This window comes from Triturus cristatus, chromosome 11, assembly GCF_964204655.1.
Source record: "Triturus cristatus chromosome 11, aTriCri1.1, whole genome shotgun sequence".
Classification (NCBI taxonomy): domain Eukaryota; kingdom Metazoa; phylum Chordata; class Amphibia; order Caudata; family Salamandridae; genus Triturus; species Triturus cristatus.
The window spans coordinates 1,004,476,714-1,004,497,571 of record NC_140594.1 but is presented as its reverse complement, the minus strand read 5'-3'; the positions used below and the strand labels follow the sequence as shown (position 1 = coordinate 1,004,497,571).

Genomic DNA, 20,858 nt, shown 5'->3' with positions numbered 1-20,858 from the left:
TAGTACCAATTTGTAGAAATTTAGGCTTCCGGAAATGCTCAGAAGCACTAAGGATTTTTAAAACTGATACTGCTGGTCACATTGTGTTTGCACTTTCAAAGTTTTTGCATACTGTTTGGATCAAAAGGAGTTTTGTAATTTCAAATAGTGGTTAGTAGTTTTGGTCTATATTAGACGCTGAAATTGTAGTTACTGCCCCATTACTGTATGTTTTTATTGTACATATCTTTTATTTGTTCTTTTATGGCTGAAACATTGCCGAAATAAAGATTTATTGATTGATTGATATTTAGTTTAAGCTTGCATAACTTCCATGCCTATATATGTCTGGTGTACCACAAATGACACAAATTCATCCAAAACCTGACATTAAGAAATTATAGATGGGTAACAATTATTATTGAGATGTTTTATTTTATCAAGGGGCTCTGAGTGACATCAAACAGACAATGAGAGTGAAAAAACACCCCTACTATACGCATGACAGCAATGAACCATGACATTCTACCTCCTTTCCTGCTTTAAATATTTTACATTTGATCCAAGAAAAAGTTAACTTCTCTAACGAATAACACTGATTAAAACACTTTAAAAATTTCTCAGTAAAACTTTGCTTAAAGTCTCCTGGCCTCATTATTTGTAGCCACTAATACAGATGTTCCATGTTTCAATGAAGGAAAGTCAATAGTTTAACTATTTTTTTTTTAATGGGACAACTATCATGGGCTACTTTCCTTCTTCAGTTGTTACATCTACCTGAAAAAGGTAAATTCTTAGTAACGGAAGAGCCTGTAAATAAAAAGTACACAACCCCACAATGCCTAGCTGAAACTATAAATATTAACAATAGAGGTGTGACAACTTTAGTCCTCCCTCTTTCTTGATATGAAGCAAATGTCAACGTTTCAGCCGGGCAAACACTTTAATTCCACAGTTGGAACAACCAGGAAAAGATACCTGCATCAGTGTGGTACCTGAATATCCTTGTTAAAATATTGTCAAACAAAAAACATCCTATCCCAAATATTTGTCTATAAAAATATTGCTCCATTGGCATTAATAATAGAAAAATTACAGTGATAATCTAGAAAACATTACTTAGGACACACTATTTGTGGCAGATGATGTTTCTGTATATGATGTTCTCAAGTACACCACGTGCATCTCTGGGTCAATCTCAGATTTTATTTCAACTGAGGGCTTAGTTGTTAAGGATTTAGAATATGACCAAAACATGTACTCTGGTTAAACTTAATTACTTTAAGGAGGGTCTTCACTTCAGTAATGTGGCTGATGTGTCTTGAGGGCAGGAGTGTAATACCAAGTATCTACTTGATTGGAGGCATATTGCTTCCGGAAAAGCCCCTCAGATACTTTATTTAGAATTGATAAGCTGTATATTACTTGGCCTCTTGATAACTGAACAATTGCTTGACAAGTATCTGTCCAGCTAGAGCTGATTCTAATCGGCACAAAATAGTAGAGTTTAATACAACATGAATCTGTAATAGCACAAATAATGTATTGTTTTCAACAATTATTCAAAATACACTCCTTTGTTAACCTCTATTTTCATTTATTCATCCAAAATACACATTTGGTGTTTTTAAGAACCTTTCTATATCATTTACTTACAATCATCAATGAAAAGTTATAAGCAAATCTCAAAACATCTCTTATATTGTTTTATTTGCGGTGATCATCATTTGCCGGCATGGAATACATTTATAATCTGATTGTTAATAAAGGGTTAACTACCACGCTCTCATGAAACCATGTGCAAAAAGACATTGCATTCACAAGTGTCTGGTGAAAGAAGAAGGAAGAGATATAGGTAATATATTAAGCTTCTGTGTTGTGCTGAGAAAGTAGAGATCCCATTCTTGTGAACTGGTAGTCTTCATGCTGTGTCTCAAAGAAGTCAGTGATTTGTGTAGTAGACCTGGTTTACTTCAAGCCTTTAGAGACTCAATATCAAGAGATAGCTCTTCTTTGAGTAGGGCAGATGGCTAAATAAATAGATACATATTGTGCTACTTACCTGTCATCACTATCCTAGATGCTGTGAATTCAAATGAATAGGAACATGTAGACGCCTCCAATATACATTTACTCCTGAATCATTTCTGAGCTTCAAAAGTGTGTATCACTCGATTCCTATTACTAATACATTTAGGGTTTCTGGATTGTTTTTCTAAAATATCACCCACTGTGTGCCAATAGACAGATAGCAGTCATAGGCATCAAACTTCATGATTACACCCATTCAATGTGTCCTTTTTGGAGAAATGAACACATTTCCTCTTGTTTATGCCTCCTTCAAGTAGGTGTTAGTTTTTAACATAGAGTCCTCTCTAACTATATCAGGTTTTGCATAGAAAGCAATGTGTGTTTGCACTGATCTGCTGCTCTAAGGCCTCAATGATGCAAAGCAGACTTTCTGCTGTGATAGGAGCTCCAAAAGCCATGTGGAATGTGTCAGTTTTCATTGTATTGAGTCCCATTGTATCACTTCGAGACGGTGCAAACCCTTAGTAAAACTGGACCATAGATTGGGACAGAGTAAAAACAAGTCCCAACACTTACAAACTATCAATTCATTTTAGGGTAGGTACCCACACTGAGCTCCATTGTACACATCCAGGTCCCCAGTTTGAAACGTGGAGCCTTGAGCTGTGCTTTAATCTGAAGGATTTTTCTTGGCTGAGATTAGAAGTTCCAGAAAGTGTTAAATATCCCAAAATTAGGGTTGTTCCCTATAAAATTCACTTGTCTTTCACATGTTAAAACATATATATTTTTGTTGTGTCTGTGGTGGACCAATTTTTTAAAAACGTTGATTCCTCAACTATTGTATGGGTAGCCACGAAGATAGAAGCATTATTTGTCATTATTCTACTTAAACCTTAAAAAGCTAAAAATCTTGAAACTTAGAAACTGTTAAACAATTTAAAATGAAACGATTGAGTAACATACATGGGTAATGGCATATTCCTATTTTCAGAATTAGATGACGAAGATCTAGATGAGGAGCAAGAAGAACTGGAAATATCTAGGACACCAGACCTTCAATTTAAAAGACTGCCCAAACTACTTCATTATGCTGCAACTCTGAATGAATTTTATGACGATGAAGACACCAGTTACTATGAAGAAATACGTGGAGAACATGTTCTCGTGCACAAAATTGGTAAATTGGAAATAGTTTTTTGTTGCTGTGTGCTCTGATGAAAGCCATGGTATATTAAGCATGAGGGTGTAAAAATGAATCCTAAAAAACACAGTGGTGAAGACATTGCACAGCCAACGAGATGTTGTTGTGAACGCTCTTTGGTGGTTTGCTGTCTTTCAACTCTACCATGAGGAGGCTGTATGTCAAACTATTGAATACAAATATGTTATAAAGTTAAGTATATATAGCGGCAAATACCGATCTACTATATGTAAGTAGGTAGTTATAGTTAGGACCTAATTTCCATAGGAAAAGGGTTTTTTGATTTGCCAATATATTTGGTGCCATTTGATGAATCTTTGCGAAATTTTAAAAACTAATGGGGCACTTCGGTCAGCTCCTGTCTTGGAAGTTTTGGGATGATTCGTCAAGCGGGGGTTGAGAAAAATTGGGGTCCCAAAACGCATTTTCTCCATGTTAATTTCCATAGGAAATTTAGACTAAGCTACAGCCCGAACTGCTGAACGGAATTACACCAAATTTGGCAAAAAGGTAGGTCTTGGTCCTGAAAGAAAAGAAAAATATTGATATCTGTGCACCGAGGAGGGTTCGCAAACCCTCCCGGGCACGAGCTTCACTCTAATTGGCTGCCACCACTCCAAACCAGGAAAGTGTTGGCAGCCATCTTGTGACTCGGTATCGAGTCACAAGGAAAGAGTAAAGAAAAAGGTGAAAAACAAGAAAAGGGGGCAGGGTACAAACACCTTGAATCCCTAGGCCTGCTCCCATAAGGACCCCCAGGGCCAAAGAAAGCATTTTCTTTTTTTAAATCGGCCGAATTCACACTGTGTTCGTGAATCCGGCTGACAAAATAAAAACGAAACACCGGATCCCGCGCTTCGTTGTATTTAAGCCCCCGGGTGGGCCAGGTCCCAGGGGCATGCCAAAATATGTTGCAGGGGCCTGCGGGGGCCCCCGCAGCCACGGGGACTGCCCCCTCCCTGGGTCTTCATTTATGATGTGCGAGGGGGCTGCGTGCCTGGGACCTCTATCTCCCCGGGGCATAATAAAATAAGGGTGGGGCGGCCTCGCGTGCCCACCAAGCCCCGGAGAGCGCCACCTCCCCGGGGCTTTCTTAAAATTAGGGTGGGGGTCTTGTGGTCATTGATTATGGTAATATGGGTGTCCGTTACAGACCCCGGGGACCACCACCTCCCCGAGGCTATGTAAATGAAGGGAGAGGGGCCGCGCGTCCCCCCTCCTGGAGCCCTTGATGGCCCTTGCAGGGCTGGTTCCTGCAGGGTCCCAACCCGGAGACATAGCTGTTTGCTATGACAGGGTGGGAAACCTGCTCTCGCTTCAAAAAACCAAAGCAGAATTGCTTTTGCACAAGGGGAGCTGCATGTCAGCAGCATCCCTTGTGCAAAAGCAATGCCGGCTCCCTCAGGAGGCGGGGAGGCGGCGGGACCATGGGGCATTGGGGCTCCCCCCACGGTCCCCAATGGTGAGGCCAGGCCCCGGGGGATGAGGTCCCTGGGGCCGAAAGTGGCCTGGGAGGGGGGCCGCATGGCCCCCTCCCTTCTAATAAAAAAAACTGAAAGGCTGGCACCGGGGATGGGGTTTTAAAAAAGTCTGGTCATGCCACGGGGGATAAAATATATATATATATATATAAAAAAAGAGTCAGGCCCTGGGGGATGGGGTCCCCAGAGCCCCAAAAATGTCAAATAAGGGGGGGCCACACAGCCCCCCTAGTAAAAACATTTTTTTTAAAGCCGCCATCTCACCAGCGGCCACAACCCCTTTCTACACCACTGTGCAAACGTGCCTCCTGGCACGTTGTTAGTTGGGGAATTATTCCCTGTGAATACTGAGGGTCCCTGGTGGCCAACTAGCCCACCAGGTACCTCCAGTAAGCACCACACAACTGGATTGCAGAGAGGTGGTCCGAGGCCATGCCCCTTTTTACACCACTCTGCAAAAAGCCTCTTGGTACACTGCTGGAGGGGAAATTAGGTCCTCTTGTGTCCTGAGGACCTCAGGACACAAGTGGACTTCATCGGCCGAGCAGCAGTGTGCCAAGAGGCGCGTTTGCAGAGTGGTGTAAAAGGCTCAAACGTTACCAAAAATGCAGCGACAAGTGTTACAGCATGGTGGAAGGCCCTTTGCAAACTTAGCATGATCAATCAATCAATCAATCAATCATAGTTTTTATAAAGTGCACTACATACCCGTGAGGGTCTCAAGGTGCTGGAAGGGGGGGGGGCGCTGCTACTGTTCAAAGAGCCAGGTCTTGAGAAGTCTCCTGAAGGTTAGGAGGTCTTCAGTCTGCCACAGGCAGATGGGGAGGGTGTTCCATGTCTTGGCGGCGAGGTGGGAGAATGATCTGCCACCGGCGGTCACTCTTCGGATGCAGGGGACGGTGGCGAGGGCGCGATCTGCGGAGCGGAGCTGGCGGGTAGGGGTGTAGAGGCTGAGTCGGCTGTTGAGGTCCGCTGGTCCGGTGTTGTGGAGTGCCTTGTGTGCGTGGGTGAGGAGCTTGAAGGTTATCCTCTTGTTGATGGGGAGCCAGTGCAGGTCTCTCAGGTGGGGTGTGATGTGGCTGCAGCGAGGGATGTCGAGGATCAGGCGGGTGGAGACGTTCTGGATGCGTTGGAGCCATTTCAGGAGTTTTGTCACCTGTTACTTATTGCAAAATGTGGGTGTTAAATTAGTACTATTGGTGTGCAAGCCACTCTTGCTTACCTCTGCGCCTTTCTTGCCTCTTTCTGTATTTCTGTTGCTTCTTTCTGCATGTTTCTTTCTTTTTCTGCACTTCTCTTGGCCTCATTCTGCAAATCCCTTGTACTTTCTGCACCTCTCTTCCCTCTTTCTGCATATCTGCTGCCTCTTTCTGCACCTCATTTGCTTTTTTTCTGTACACCTCTTACTTCTTTCTGCACCCTTTTTGCCTGTTTCTGAACCTCTATTCCTTCTTTCTGCACTTCTTTTGTTTCTTTCTGCATCTGTGTCCTTTCTGCACCCCTCTTGCCTCTCTCTCCACCAATCTTCCCTCTTTCTGCACTTCTGTTGCTTCTTTCTGCACTTATCTTGCTTCTTTCTGCACCTCACTTACCTTTTCTGTACCTCTATCGCCTCTTTCTGCAGTTCTCTTGCCTCCTTCTGCACTTCACTTGCCTCTTTCTGTAACTGTCTTGCCTCTTTCTGCACCTCACTTGCTTCTTTCTGCACACATTGTGCCTGTTTCTGCACCCATCTTCCCTCTTTATGCAACTCTCTTGCCTCTTTCTGTACATCTGTTCCTTCTTTCTTCACCTACCTTGTCTATTTCTGCACCTTCGTGCCTCTTTCAGCATCTCTGTTGCTTCTTTCTGCTGTTCTCTTCTTCTTTCTGCACCCCTCTGGTCTCTTCTTTTCTTTCTGCATCTCTTTTGCTTTGTTCTGCACTTCACTTTCCTCTTTTTGTACCCCTCTTGCCTCGTTCTGCACCTTTGTTGGTTCTTCCTGCACCTCTGTTCCAAATTTCTTCATCCCTCTGGCCTTTTTCTGCACCCCTCTTCCCTCTTTCTCCAGTCTGCCCACCTTTTCCCTCTTTCTGTACCTCTTTTACCTGTTTCTGCAACTCTCTTTCCTCTTTCTGAAGTTCTCTTACCTTCTTTTGTACCTCACTTGCCTCTTTTTGCACCTCTGTTGGTTCTTTTGCAAAGCTCTTGTTCTTTCTGCACCTCTTTTGCAAATTTCTGCACCCCTCTTGCCTCGTTCTGCACCCCTTTTACCTGTTTTTGCACCTCTCTTTCCTCTGTCTGCACCTCTGTTCCCTCTTTCTATACCTCTTTTGCCTGTTTCTGCAACTCTCTTGTCTCTTTCTGGAGTGCTCTTGCCTCCTTCTGCACCTCTGTTGCTTCTTTCTGCACCTGTCTTGCTTCTTTTTGCACCCCTGTTGTCTCTTTCTGCACTTGTCTTCCCTCTTACTGAACCTTTCTTGCCTGTTCGGCATCTCAGCTGCCTCTTTCTGCACTTTTCTTGCTTCTTTCTACACCTCTGTTGCTTCTTTCAGCCATTCTCTTGCCTTTTTCGGAAGTTCTCTTACCTGTTTCTGCACCCCTTCTTGCCTCTTTCTGCACCCATCTTCCCTCTTTGTACAACTCTCTAGCCTCTTTCTGAACCTCTCTTCCCTCTTTCTGCACCACTCTTGCCTCTTTTTGTACCTCTGTTGCTTCTTTCTGCACTTCTCTTGCCTCTTTCTTCACCCTTCATGCCTCTTTCAGCAACTCTGTTGCTTCTTTCTGCACTTCTCTGCCTTCTTTCTGCACTCCTCGGGCCTCCTTCTGCACCTCTGTTGCTTCTTTCTGTACTTCTCTTGGTTCTTCCTGCACTGCTGTTGCCTCTTTCTGTATTCCTCTTGCCTCTTAGAGCACCACGTTTGCTTATTTCTGCACTTCTCTCTCCTTTTTCTATACCCCTCTTGCCTCTTTCAGCCCATCTGTTGCTTTTTTCTGCAGATGTCCTGCCTCTTTCTGCACATCACTTGCCAGTTTTAGCACCTCTGTTGCTTTCTTCTGCAGATCTCTTGCCTCTTTTTGCACCCCTTTTTTCTATTTCTGCACCTCTCTTGCCTCTTTCTGTACCCCTGTTCCCTGTTTCTGCTCCTCTCTTGACTCTTTCTGTACCTCTGCTGCCTCTTTCTGCACTTCTCTTGCTCTTTCTGCACCCTTTGCGCCTCTTTCAGCACCTCTGTTACTTTTTCTGCACTTCTCGTCCTTCTCTCTACACCCCTCGTGCCTCTTTCAGCACCTTTGTTGCTTCTTTCTGAACTCCTATTCCTTCTTTCTGCACCCCTCATGACTCCTTCCGCACCTCTGTTGCCTCTTTCTGCACCTCACTTGCCTCTTTCTGCACCCCATTTTCCTGCTTATGCACCCCTCTCCCTTCTTTGTGCCACTCTCTTGCCTCTTTCTGTACATTTGTTCCGTCTTTCTTCACCTACCTTGTCTCTTTCTGTACCCTTCGTGCCTCTTTCAGCACCTCTGCCGCTTCTTTCTGCAGTTCTCTTCTTCTTTCTGCACCCCTCTGGTCTCTTTCTGTTTCCTCTTACCTCTTTGTGCAAATCTCCTATTCCTTTCTGCACCCCTCTTGCCTCCTTTTCCACCTCTGTTGGTTCTTTCTTCACCTCTTTTGCTTTGTTCTGCACTTTACTTGCCTCTTTCTGTACCCCTCTTGCCTCTTTCTGCACCTCTGTTGGTTATTTCTGAACCCCTCTTGCCTCCTTTTCCACCTCTGTTGTTTCTTTCTGCATGTCTTTTGCTTTGTTCTGCACCCCTCTTCCCTCTTTCTGCACCTCCCTTGCCTCAGTCTGCCCACCTGTTCCCTCTTTCTGTACCTCTTTTACCTGTTTCTACAACACTCTTGCCTCGTTCTGTAGTTCTCTTGCCTCCTTCTGTACCTCACTTTCCTCTTTTTGCACCTCTGTTGGTTCTTTTGCGCTGCTCTTGTTTTTCTGCACCGCTCTTGCAAATTTCTGCACCCCTATTGCCTCGTTCTGCACCCCTTTTACCTGTTTCTGCACCTCTCTTGCCTCTGTCTGTACCTCTGTTCCCTCTTTCTTTACCTCTTTTGCCTGTTTCTACAACTCTCTTGCCTCTTTCTGGAGTTCTCTTGTCTCCTTCTGCACCTCTGTTGCTTCTTTCTGCACCTGTCTTGATTCTTTCTGCACCCCTGTTGTCTCTTTCTGCACTCCACTCGTCTTCCCTCTTTCTGAACCTTTCTTGCCTGTTTCTGCAACTCAGTTGCCTCTTTCTGCACTTTTCTTGCTTCTTTCTACACCTCTGTTGCTTCTTTCAGCAATTCTCTTGCCTCTTTTGGAAGTTCTCTTACCTGTTTCTGCACCACTCTTGCCTCTTTTTGTACCTCTGTTGCTTCTTTCTGCACTTCTCTTGTCTCTTTCTTCACCATTCGTGCCTCTTTCAGCACCTCTGTTGCTTCTTCCTGCACTTTTCTTCCTTCTTTCTGCACTCCTTGTGCCTCATTCTGCACCTATGTTGCTTATTTCTGCACTTCTCTTGGTTCTTTCTGCACTTCTGTTGCCTCTTTCTGTATTCCTTTTGCCTCTTAGAGCACCACTTTTGCTTCTTTCTGCACTTCTCACTACTTTTTCTACACCCCTCTTGCCTCTTTGTGCACCTCTGATGCTTCTTTCTGCACTTCTATTGCCTTTTTATGCACCTGCCTTGCTTCTTTCTGCAGCTGACTTGCCTCTTTCAGCCCCTCTGTTGCTTTTTTCTGCAGATCTCTTGCCTCTTTCTGCACCTCACGTGCCTGTTTCAGCACCTCTGTTGCTTTTTTTCTGCAGATGTCTTGCCTCTTTCTGCACCCCTGTTTTTACTTTCTGCACCTCTCTTGCCTCTTTCGGCACCCTTGATTCCTCTTTCTGCACCTCTCTTGACTCTTTCTGTACCTCTGTTGCTTCTTTTGCACTTCTCTTGCTCTTTCTGCACCCTTTGCACCTCTTTCAGCACCTTGGTTACTTCTTTCTTCACTACTTTTCCTTCTTTCTACACCCCTCATGCCTCTTTCAGCACCTCTGTTGCTTCTTTCTGCACTCTTCCTTCTTTCTGCACCCCTCATGAATCCTTCTGCAACTCTGTTGCCTCTTTCTGCACCTCACTTGCTTCTTTCTGCACCACTTTTGCCTGTTTCTGCACCCCTCTTCCCTCTTTGTGCAACTCTTGCCTCTTTCTGTATATCTGTTCCTTCTTTCTTCACCTACCTTGTCTTTTCCTGCACCCTTCGTTCCTCTTTCAGCACCTCCGTTGCTTATTTCTGTAGTTCTCTACTTCTTTCTGCACCCCTCCGGTCTCTTTCTGTACCCTCTTGCCTCTTTGTGGCCGTCTCCTACCCCTTTCTGTACCCCTCTTGCCTCCTTTTCCATCTCTGTTGGTTCTTTCTGCACCTCTTTTGCCTCGTTCTGCACTTCACCTGCCTCTTTCTGTACCCCTCTTGCCTCTTTCTGCACCTGTCTTGGTTCTTTCTGTACCCCTCTTGCCTCCTTTTCCACCTCCGTTCATTCTTTCTGCGTCTCTTTTGTTTTGTTCTGCACCTCTCTTCCCTCTTTCTGCACCTCCCTTGCCTCAGTCTGCCCACCTGTTTCCTATTTCTGTACCTCTTTTACCTGTTTCTGCAACTCTCTTGCCTCTTTCTGCAGTTCTCTTGCCTCCATCTATACTTCACTTGCCTCTTTTTGCACCTCTGTTGGTTCTTTTGCACTACTCTTGTTTTTCTGCATCTCTCTTGCAAATTTCTGCACACCTCTTGACTCATTCTGCATCCCTTTTACCTGTTTCTGTACCTCTCTTGCCTCTGTCTTCACCTCTGTTCCTTCTTTCTGTACCTCTTTTGCCTGTTTCTGCAACTTTCTTGCCTCTTTCTGGAGTTCCCTTGCCTCCTCCTGCACCTCTGTTGCTTCTTTCTGCACCTCTGTTGTCTCTTTCTGCACTCGTCTTCCCTCTTTCTGAACCTCTCTTGCCTGTTTCTGCATCTCAGTTGCCTCTTTCTGCACTTTTCTTGCTTCTTTCTACACCTCTGTTGCTTCTTTCAGCAATTCTCTTGCCTCTTTATGAAGTTCTCTTACCTGTTTCTGCACCCCTCTTGCCTCTTTTTGCACCCATCTTTACTCTTTGTACACCTCTATAGCCTCTTTCTACACCTCCCTTCCCTCTTTCTGCACCACCCTTGCCTCTTTTGGTACCTCACATGCTTCTTTCTGCACTTCTATTGCCTCTTTCTGCACCTGTCTTGCTTCTTTCTGTAGCGTTTCTCTCTCCTTTTTCTACACTACTCTTGCCTCTTCGTGCACCTCACATGCTTCTTTCTGCACTTCTATTGCCTCTTTCTGCACCTGTCTTGCTTCTTTCTGCAGCTGACTTGCCTCTTTCAACCCTCTGTTGCTTTTTTCTGCAGATCTCTTGCCTCTTTCTGCACCTCACTTGCCTATTTCAGCACCTCTGTTGCTTTTTCTGCAGATCTCTTGCCTCTTTCTGCACCCCTCTTTTCTCTTTCTGTACCTCTCTTGCCTCATTCTGCACCCCTGTTCCCACTTTCTGCACCTGTCTTGACTCTTTCTGTGCCTCTGTTGCCTCTTTCTGTACTTCTCTTGCTCTTTCTGCATCGGTTGCGCCTCTTTCAGCACATCTTTTAATTCTTATGGCACTTCTCTTCCTTCTTTCTGCACCGCTCGTGCCTCATTCAGCATCCTCTGTTGCTTCTTTCTGCACTCCTCTTCCTTCTTTCTGCACCCCTTGTGACTCCTTCTGTACCTCTGTTGCCTCTTTTGGCACCTCTGTTGGTCCTTTCTGCAATGCTCTTGCTTCTTTCTGCACGTCACTTGCCTCTTTCTGCATATCTCTTGCTTCTTTCTAAACCTCTGTTGCTTCTTTCAGCAATTCTCCTACCTCTTTCTGCCCTTCTCTTGCTTGTTTCTGTACCTCTGTTGCTTCTTTCTACACCGCTCTTGCCTATTTATGCACCCCTCTTCCCTATTTGTACAACTCTCATGCCTCTTTCTGCACCTCTCTTCCCTCTTTCTGTACCACTCTTCCTCTTTCTGTACCTTTGTTGCTTCTTTCTGCACTTCTCTTGCCTCTTTCTGCACCCTTCGTGCCTCTTTCTGTACCTCTGTTGCTTCTTTCTGCACTTCTCTTGCCTCTTTCTGCACCCTTTGTGCCTCTTTCAACACCTCTATTGCTTCTTTCTGTGCTTCTCTTCCTTCTTTTTGCACCCCTCCTGCCTCTTTCTGCACCCTCTTGCCTCCTTCTGCACCTCTGTTCCCACTTTCTGCACCTCTGTTGCTTCTTTCAGCATTTCTTTCCTCATTTCTCTTCCTTCTTTCTGCACCCCTCCTGCCTCTTTCTGTACCTCTCTTGCCTCTTTATGCACCCCTCTTACTTTTTTCTGCACCCATCTTGCCTCTTTTTGCACCTCTGTTGGTTCTTTCTGCACTGCTCTTACTTCTTTCTGCACCCCACTTGCCTCTTTCTGTACCCCTGTTCCCTGGGCTCTGCCTCTTTCCTCCCTGTTTATGCACTTCTCTTGCCTCTTTCTGCACCTCTGAGTTTGAGGTAGTTTTAATCCCCCTGCCCTATTATGTACTAGGGCCTTACAGGTGAGGTCATGCCAATCACAGGTGTATCGCAACCTATAGTGTACCCTAGTGTATGAAGTGTCTTTCAGCATAGCACTGGCTCCGGGCCTGGTTAGTCAGCGTCAGTTACCACCAGTAGCAGTAAAATGTTGGAGGCACAGGATGACTTTACAACAAGGCCTTTTTCTGCACCTCTGTTGGTTCTTTCCGCATATCTCTTGCTTCTTACTGCACTTTTCTTCATCTTTCTCGACTTCTGCTACCTCTTTCTGCATTTATCTTGCTTCTTTCTGTGCCTTTCTTCCTCTTTCTTCATATGTCCTACCTCTTTAGGCATAGTTAGAAATTATCATTTAAAAAACCTTAGAAATTCACTGAAAAAACCATAGGTTTCAGGGTTGTGATAGTTGGAAATTATCATTTAAAAAACCTTTGACATTCACTGAAAAGAACATAGGTTTCAGGGACGTAAAAGTTAGAAATTAGCATTTAAAAAATCATAGCAATTCACTGAAAAACCATAGGTTTTCAGGGATGTTATAGTTAGTTGGACATTTCACTCGTACAAAACCTGAGAAATTTGGCCGTTATAGTTAGTTGAGCTAACTATAACTCGCGCCCCCGCAACGCACTGCTGATGACGTCACATATTAAATCATTCATGACATGGTCAGTGACATCACTGATGACATCACTGATAACATCTCAAATGATATCACTGATGACATCATCCACGTGATAATCTGATGCACCTCCTCACACCCTGATATAACCTTTGATACACCCAATACAGACTACCATTTTTGAAACCATAGACACACCAATACCAGTTACTACATACCCACTCACTGATTCCTAGGTCTATACACATGTCTTCTCATTCACCCATACAGTCATTCCTACATGCAGTCACTTATCAATACAGCACTATCATTTGCACTCATACAGATATTCACACATCGCCAATCATCCATAGTTACTCACACGCCTAGTCAATCATGCAAATAATCATTCACACTTCCATTTACTCACCTATACAGTTATACACACCACCTCACTTATACAGATACTAACACATACTTATTCTCTTTTACAATCACTGATACAGGCACACACTCATCCATACAGCAGCCACTCTCACAATCAATCACTCTCACATATAGTCATTTATATACTCCAACACTCACATTTACTGCCTTTCACATATGTAGTTATTTACACATGTACCACTGAGACATCCATTCACTCACCAACACACCCATTCACACACTCACCCACCCATACAGCCCCTCACAGACACACTCTTGAACCCATATACCCAGTGAATCACCCACTCACACATCCATGCAGTGAGTCACACACATCCCACCCACCCACACAGATACTCAGCCACCCATACAGATACTCAGACAAGCAATCAATAACCCATGTAGACACTCATGTAGCTACTCACCAACCCATGCAACCGCTTACACACCAACAGACAGACTGATACAGATATTCACACAGTTTAGTCACTAACCCATGCATTCAGTAAGACACATTTAATCACTCACTTATACAGTCAGTCACATACCTACTAAATCATCCATTCAGACAGTCATACACCCACTCATTATTCAGTACACCTTGGCCTATATATATATATAAAACATATTTAAACTTTACAGAAACACACAGTCACTGGATGATGTCATCAGTGATGTCATTTGAGATGTCATCAGTAATGTCATCAGTGATGTCACTGACCATGTCATGAATGATGTATTATGTGATCCCATCAGCAGTGCATTGCGGGGGCGCGAGTTGCAGTTTAGCTTAACTAAATATAACAGACAAATTTCTCAGGTTTTGTACGAGTGAAATTTCCAACTAACTATAACGTCCCTGAAACCTATGTTTTTTCAGTGAATTTCTATGGTTTTTTAAATGCTAATTTGTAACTGTAACGCCCCTGAAACCTACGTTTTTTTCAGTGAAAATATATATGTATACATATATCCGAAAGAAATTACCCCAGCATCCAGGGATGAAATGAGCCCACAAGTCAGTAAGTAGCATTCAAGATTTTGTTTATTAGCAGAGAGTTTATTGCATTACGCGTTTCAACCCTCCTAGGTCTTAATCATATGCATCATGTGAAAATGGTCAGTTGACCTTCTTTTAAAGCCACAACTTTAAACATTGAAGGTGGCCTTCAGCTGACTTATCATGATGTTTAAACTTTTTTAACACTATAGTAGTCCTTAAAATTGGGTGCCATGGTCATTAGAAGCAGTCCTCAATAATATATTCAAAGATTATTCCCCATTAGTTGGTATAAAAATTATTTCATTATCCTATTTCAATCCCTTTTTTTTTTTTTAGCTCAGACCACAAATCCCACAATGCATCAATTGGGCTCAACTGCACCCACCCTGGATTTTTGCCATTCCAGTTCTTAATTCCACAGTTTATAGCACCTTGATTTGATTGATTTGATTTAGTTATTTGTAAAGCACCTGAATTATCCCCCAAGGGGTATCTCCGTGCTGTCGGATTGCTAATGCCAGCCCCCAAAAAAACAGATTAGAATAATAGGGTTTTAAGGAGTCTTCTAAACTGTAAGCGATCAGAGCATTGTCACAGGTGTACAGGGAGTGTGTTTCAAAAAGTAGGAGCTAGCCACTTTGAACATTATTGCACTGGTCATTCTATCCAAGACCAGTATACTGCTGCGAAGAAAACTATTTTAGAGTGTAAGGTTTTATGATTATCTTATGAAGATCGGCCTCACCCTATCTGCTGGTGACAAATGTGTCCATCATTTGGTGATGTTACATGCAACTTTTTTTAAAATTAAATGTCGTTATTGACATTTGAATCAGAATCAAACATATACATTACAGTCGTTGCAGTGTATTTTGAGACTGTCCATCCAAGGAGGAATATTTAACCAGAAGACAGGTAGGTGCCAAGATAACAGACCTTATATCACGCATGATATATGCATACATTATCAACTGTTTCATATTAGCAAACTTTAGCATTCCATGGCTACCCGTTGTTCCTCCACTCCCAATATCACCCTATTGTTGCTGATGTCATCTGTGTAACAAGAACCTTAATTGAACAAAAAACTGTACCCCCTCCCCACCCAATCATTCCCCCTCTCCATGCCTGTGTGCAGCTCTCCTTGTTCCCCCTCTCTGTATGTCACCTTTCCTATCGAGAACCATGTATCTTCCTCCCTTATGTAGGGGTCACCCTATTATCTTATGTCCCACCTGTCTCTGCACTATTGGATTGAGAGCTGCTAGGCACCTGATCCCTCTGTATATTCCCCAACATTTCCCTCCAAGTCCGTAGATCATCGTCCACTTTTTCATCGTGTCTAGTCCTCTGCATTCGGACCAATTTTGCCGTGGCCCACTCATCTACATCCCACTCCCATCCCAGCACGTTTGGTGGGTCACGGCTTAGCCACAAGATGGCTACCCTTTGCTTTCCCAGCGCGAGCCCCAGGAGCACGAATCTCCTACTGAGCTTCTTGGTTTTAGGTTTAGGAAGTAAACCCAACAGGACTGTACGTATCACCCGAGGTATCACCCACCCTGTCGCTTCCCTCAGCCCGGTCAGAACCTCGGTCCAGTAAGGACCCATATTTGGGCAAACCCAGGACATGTGTATGAATTCCGCTTCCTCAGCCCCACATCTGGGACATCTCTCCGAACGGTCCGGATATATCCCATTCAGTCTTTTGGGTGTGAGATATATTTGATGGACGAAATTATGTGTCAATTCGAACCATGTGCTCGAGCTCACCTGCTTCACCCCCTCATGGATTTTTATCTAGTCCTTTGCCGTTATGGGTTCCTCTACTACTGCCGCCCATCTTTCCTGCACAGGGAGCGTTTGGACCATCTTGTCTTCCCGTATTGCCCTATATAGGTGTGATTTGATTCTCCGTCTTTGGGCCATACATAAATGAGGGCCATAGCCCCCTTGCCACCTGACCTATTTTCTCATATTGAAAAAATAGCCCCCTACCTAGATCAAAGGTATCCACCAAATGTTCTTGTGAGATGTATTGTTTATTATCATACAAGTCTCCCATCATTAGACATCCCCCATCTTGCCATTTACGTACGGACATAGAGGCTGAGATTTTAGCTAATTTTTGTACCACCCACAGGGACATATCCGGGGCATACGGGGCTCACTGTAACACCCTTCTAACCAAAGACTCCCATATTTATGTAACGTGACGTGATGTATTATGTAGGGGCATGTGTGGGGTACCCTCCACCCCAACATCAATGAGTCAGAGAGTGATCAGTCTCCAAAAGGTCCCTCCAGCAGGCTCTTCTCCCAGTTCCCGGCCTTGTCAAACCAGTGCACAGCATGCTGCAACTGCAATGCCATATAATAAACCTCCAGGCAGGGAACCTCCAGGCACCAGCCTGCCATGTTCTCTGTAATGTGGCCAGACTGACCCTCTTACGTTTGGCACCCCCTAACAATTCTAGCAATAGACTGTCTGGCATTCCAAAAAAATGTCGGGTATTCTATATAGGGAATGCTGCATCACATAGAGACATCGCGGGAGAATGATCATTTTTATTAAGGCCACCCTCCCCATAAGAGATAGAGGCAGGCCCTGCCAGAAGCGCACTGAGCCTCGTAGACCCTCAATCCCTTTCCCTATAGTCTGAGTTAGATATTGCTCAGCCGGTCTAGCCAACTTAATCCCCAGATATCTGGGCCTCTCCCCAGCCCAAGGAAACACCATGTCCGGGAGCGTCCGGTCTGACTGTAGAGCTAACCCCCTAACATTATCAGTTTTGATTTTACAGAATTTATCTGTAATCTTGAAGCCCTCCCGAACCTTTGTAAAATGTCCGATAATTTCGGGATCGCTTCAACGGGCTGTCAGAGGTACACAAGCGTGTCATCCGCATACATGGACACTACCTGAGTAGTCGTTACCAATGGGATCCCAAACCCAGCTAGCTCCCTTCTCGGAGGTGCCGCCAATGGCTCCATTGCTGTTGCAAAATGTAAAGGTGAGAGCGGGCAGCCCTGTCTGGTACCACGTTGTAATGTGAAAGCCCTTGAGACCAACCACCCCATACGAATCCTAGCGTGAGGGGCAGAGTAAAGCAGCTGTACCCACTTGAGAAATTGTACCTCATCCCCATGGTGCATAGAACCTCCCACATGTAAACCCAGCTCACCGAATCAAACGCTTGTTCAATATCTAGTAACGCTAGGGCGTAATCCTCCTGGTTCAGGGAGGGGAAATGCCATACATGGGCCAACCTTCTTCGATTATGGGCAGTGCTGCATTTAGGGATAAAGCCTGCATGGTCAGCGTGTATAAATTGGTACATATATGGCTGTAATCTGGCAGCCAGGATTCCATTCAGGATTTTCACATCTATGTTTAGGAGGGATATTGGTCTGTACGAGCCCGGGAGCTGGGGATTTCTGTCTGTCTCAGGGATTATGACTAACAATGCTTCCCTCATGGAAGTAGGCAGCGTCTGTTCCTTAAACGCTTCATTGTAGACCTCCAACAGGCGGTCTACCAGAATAGGTGCATATATTTTTTTAAAAATTCGGATGAGAAACCATCCCTCCCAGGGCTTTTGGACTGTTTTAGAGTGTGTATGGCCTCCAGTACCTCCTCTTTGGTTACCGCCTTGTCTAGCAACTGACTAGTCTCTTGCTTGAGGCGGGGCAAATCCAGGGTGAACAATGTGAAAAGACCACGCACACCAATTCTTAAGTTGACTGTACACAGGTTGGGGCGTGCTATAGAGGAAAGCGTCTCCTAAACCAGGACGCGTGAATGAATGAGAATTGCACTAGTCAAAACGAGTAGTGTCCCTCTAGGCACAGCCAAAATAGCAACGAAGTTGCAGGATAAATCAGAGAGTGGTGCTAGGTTCCAAAAAATGTTCCAACATGCAAATTTATTAACAAATAATTGTTCAATGTTGGGTTCCTCGTTACATTCACGAGATCGTTGATTAAACACAAAAGTTCAACAAAGGACTTTTAAATGCGCTCAATGCATTTCGGGTCACACGACCCTTCATCAGGAGAAGTCCTAAAGAATACAAAAGGAGAGATTTAGCGGCCTGTTCAGTTGTGTTAACTATCAGTAAATGATCATTAGTCCACCATTGTGAAAAAATCTAAAATAATGTGGCAGTGATAGTAAGGGAAAACAGTTGACTAACGGTAAGAAAGACGAAAACCAATGGAGGTATCCCGAAATATGTCAATTATATGAGAGTGCAACCAACGAGTAAGTTGTTAATCCTGTAAAAAAAATTTCAAGCGAGAAGAATATTGGGAACGACGATACGTGAGTAAAAAACCGCTTGTGCAAAAACAAAGAATTCAACGGTGCGTTATGGGAAGCCCAATGACGTACACTTAAAAACAAAATATACCTGTGATTTAGGTGATCCGATTGATCACTGGTATCATGCGTGCAAAAGACGAACAGCGTATACTCGTGTAGTCAGACCCCAACGGGTATAGTGGTTAGTAAACAGTGAGAAGGAACACGCTAATGAACGGGACGTGAGGACGGAAAGTGAAAAGGGGTCAAATGATAGAAAACTCAGACGGCAGCCATATTGAAATGGAGTCCTAGGACAGTTGAGATAATGGTGTTTATGCAGTGAGTGAAAGAAAGAAATTAAAAGGCAGGTGAAAGAAGTAGAGAAATTGAAAACAGTTAGATCGTAGGTTAAAGTCAATAAAAAAATGGATAAAATCGACATGTAAGGAAAGAAAGAGACTGAGGTAAATAAAAAATGGAAAAGAATAAATAAAGTTGTCTGAAATGAGACGAAAAAAAGGAACTGGATGTGAACCAAACGGGTGATCAAGGTTGTGGAAAAACGTAATTATAAATTAAAAGGTAGAAAAATGGATGAATAAAACGTGATGAGTTTGTGGAATTTAACAGATATGAAAGACAATAAAAACGATGTTGTGCAACATTTAGAAAACAAGAAAAAACAAAAGATGTATGAGTTCAAAGGGACTGGATGTACAGAGCAAAGTTTATAGGAAGCAACTGAGTTCGACGCGGTCATTGAGTCCGTGTGGGACCAGAGCATTCATTTTATAGATCCAAGCCGTTTCTCTCTGGAGTAGGTACTTGCGGTTGTCTCTGTGATCCTTGATCGGTACCACCTCACATACCAGAAATCTCAATTGGCTAATGTTGTGACTTTTAGCAAGAAAGTGCATCGCTACTGTGGACTTGGTATTCTTGTTGCGGATGTTGCTTATGTGTTCTGTTAGGCGAACCTTAATTTTTCTCTCGGTCTTGCCAATGTATATCAAGCCGCAAGGGCATTTAAGCATGTAAATAAGATTTTTGGAGTCGCATGTCGCCGTAACATGTAACTTGATGTTATAACCCTGTGTGGGGTGCTGAGTCGAATTGACTTTAATAATGCTGTTACAATGACCGCAATTATGACAGGGAATTGTACCCTTGTAAGAACAAACTGAATCGCTGGTTGGTTGAAAACGCAAAAGCTCCATCAGATTCTTGCCCCTTTCATATGCGAAAAGTGGTCTTTCCAAAAATGTATCTTTGAAATCAGGTTCAATTTGTAACATTGGCCAATGTTTCAAAATGGTTTTTTTGATGTTGTAGCTCATGGTGGAAAATTTAGTAACCATAACAGATCTTGACGTAGATTTTTTGATGTCGCTAACCTTTAACAATTGTGATCTGGATTTGAATTGGACCCTTTCCAAAGAGGTCAGTACGATGTCTTTGGGGTACCCTCGATCAATGAAACGTTTTCCCATGTTCAAGTTTTCTTGTAACAAAAGCGCGGGTTCAGAGGTGATTCTTTTGACCCTGAGGAATTGAGAATATGGTAGATGTTTTTTAAGAGAAGGCTGATGGAAGCTGGAAAAATGTAACAAGTTATTTCTGTCTGTGCTCTTTCTGTAAAGAGTAGTCTCAAAGCGGTCACCTTTGATGTACAGCAGTACATCCAGATAGTTGATGGTATCATTGTGGATGTTGTAGGTAAACTTCAAGCGGTCATTTATCCCGTTAAGAACATTAATCGCTTCTTTCAAAAGTCGTTCGGGCCCTCTCCAAATTAAGAAAATATTGTCAATGTACCGTAGGAATAATGGCATATATGGTTTCCATTGTATATTGTTGAGAATGTGATCCAGTTCAAACTTATGCATGAACAGTTGTGCGTAGCAGGGAGCTGCACAATTGCCCATGGATGTACCGTTCAATTGTAAGTAATACCTGTTACAGTGACAAAAATAGCTGTGATAAAGTGTAAAGTGGAGTACTCAAGTAAAAATACCTTTAGATCTTCACAGATGGAGGATTGCAAAAGAAAAAATTCAATGGCTTCCATGCCAAGATCGTGAGGAATGGAAGTGTACAGTGAAGTTACTTCGATGGTACAAAAAAGAGTATTGATATCCCACTTGATATCACTTTGTTGAATGATGTTTAAAAAATGAGTGGTGTCCCGTACATAGGTTGACATTTGCTGTACG

At 43.6% G+C, this 20,858-nt stretch overlaps 1 protein-coding gene across 1 annotated transcript in view; it reads left to right on the top strand.

Annotated features, from left to right (window-relative positions):
- Nucleotides 1-20,858, top strand: part of LOC146785830 (uncharacterized) — a 946,503-nt gene that overhangs the window by 564,015 nt on the left and 361,630 nt on the right. Inside the window, exon 13 of the mRNA XM_085635161.1 lies at nt 3,005-3,190. Within this exon, the coding sequence (XP_085491287.1) occupies nt 3,005-3,190 (186 nt within the window). The remainder of the gene's footprint in view (nt 1-3,004; nt 3,191-20,858) is intronic.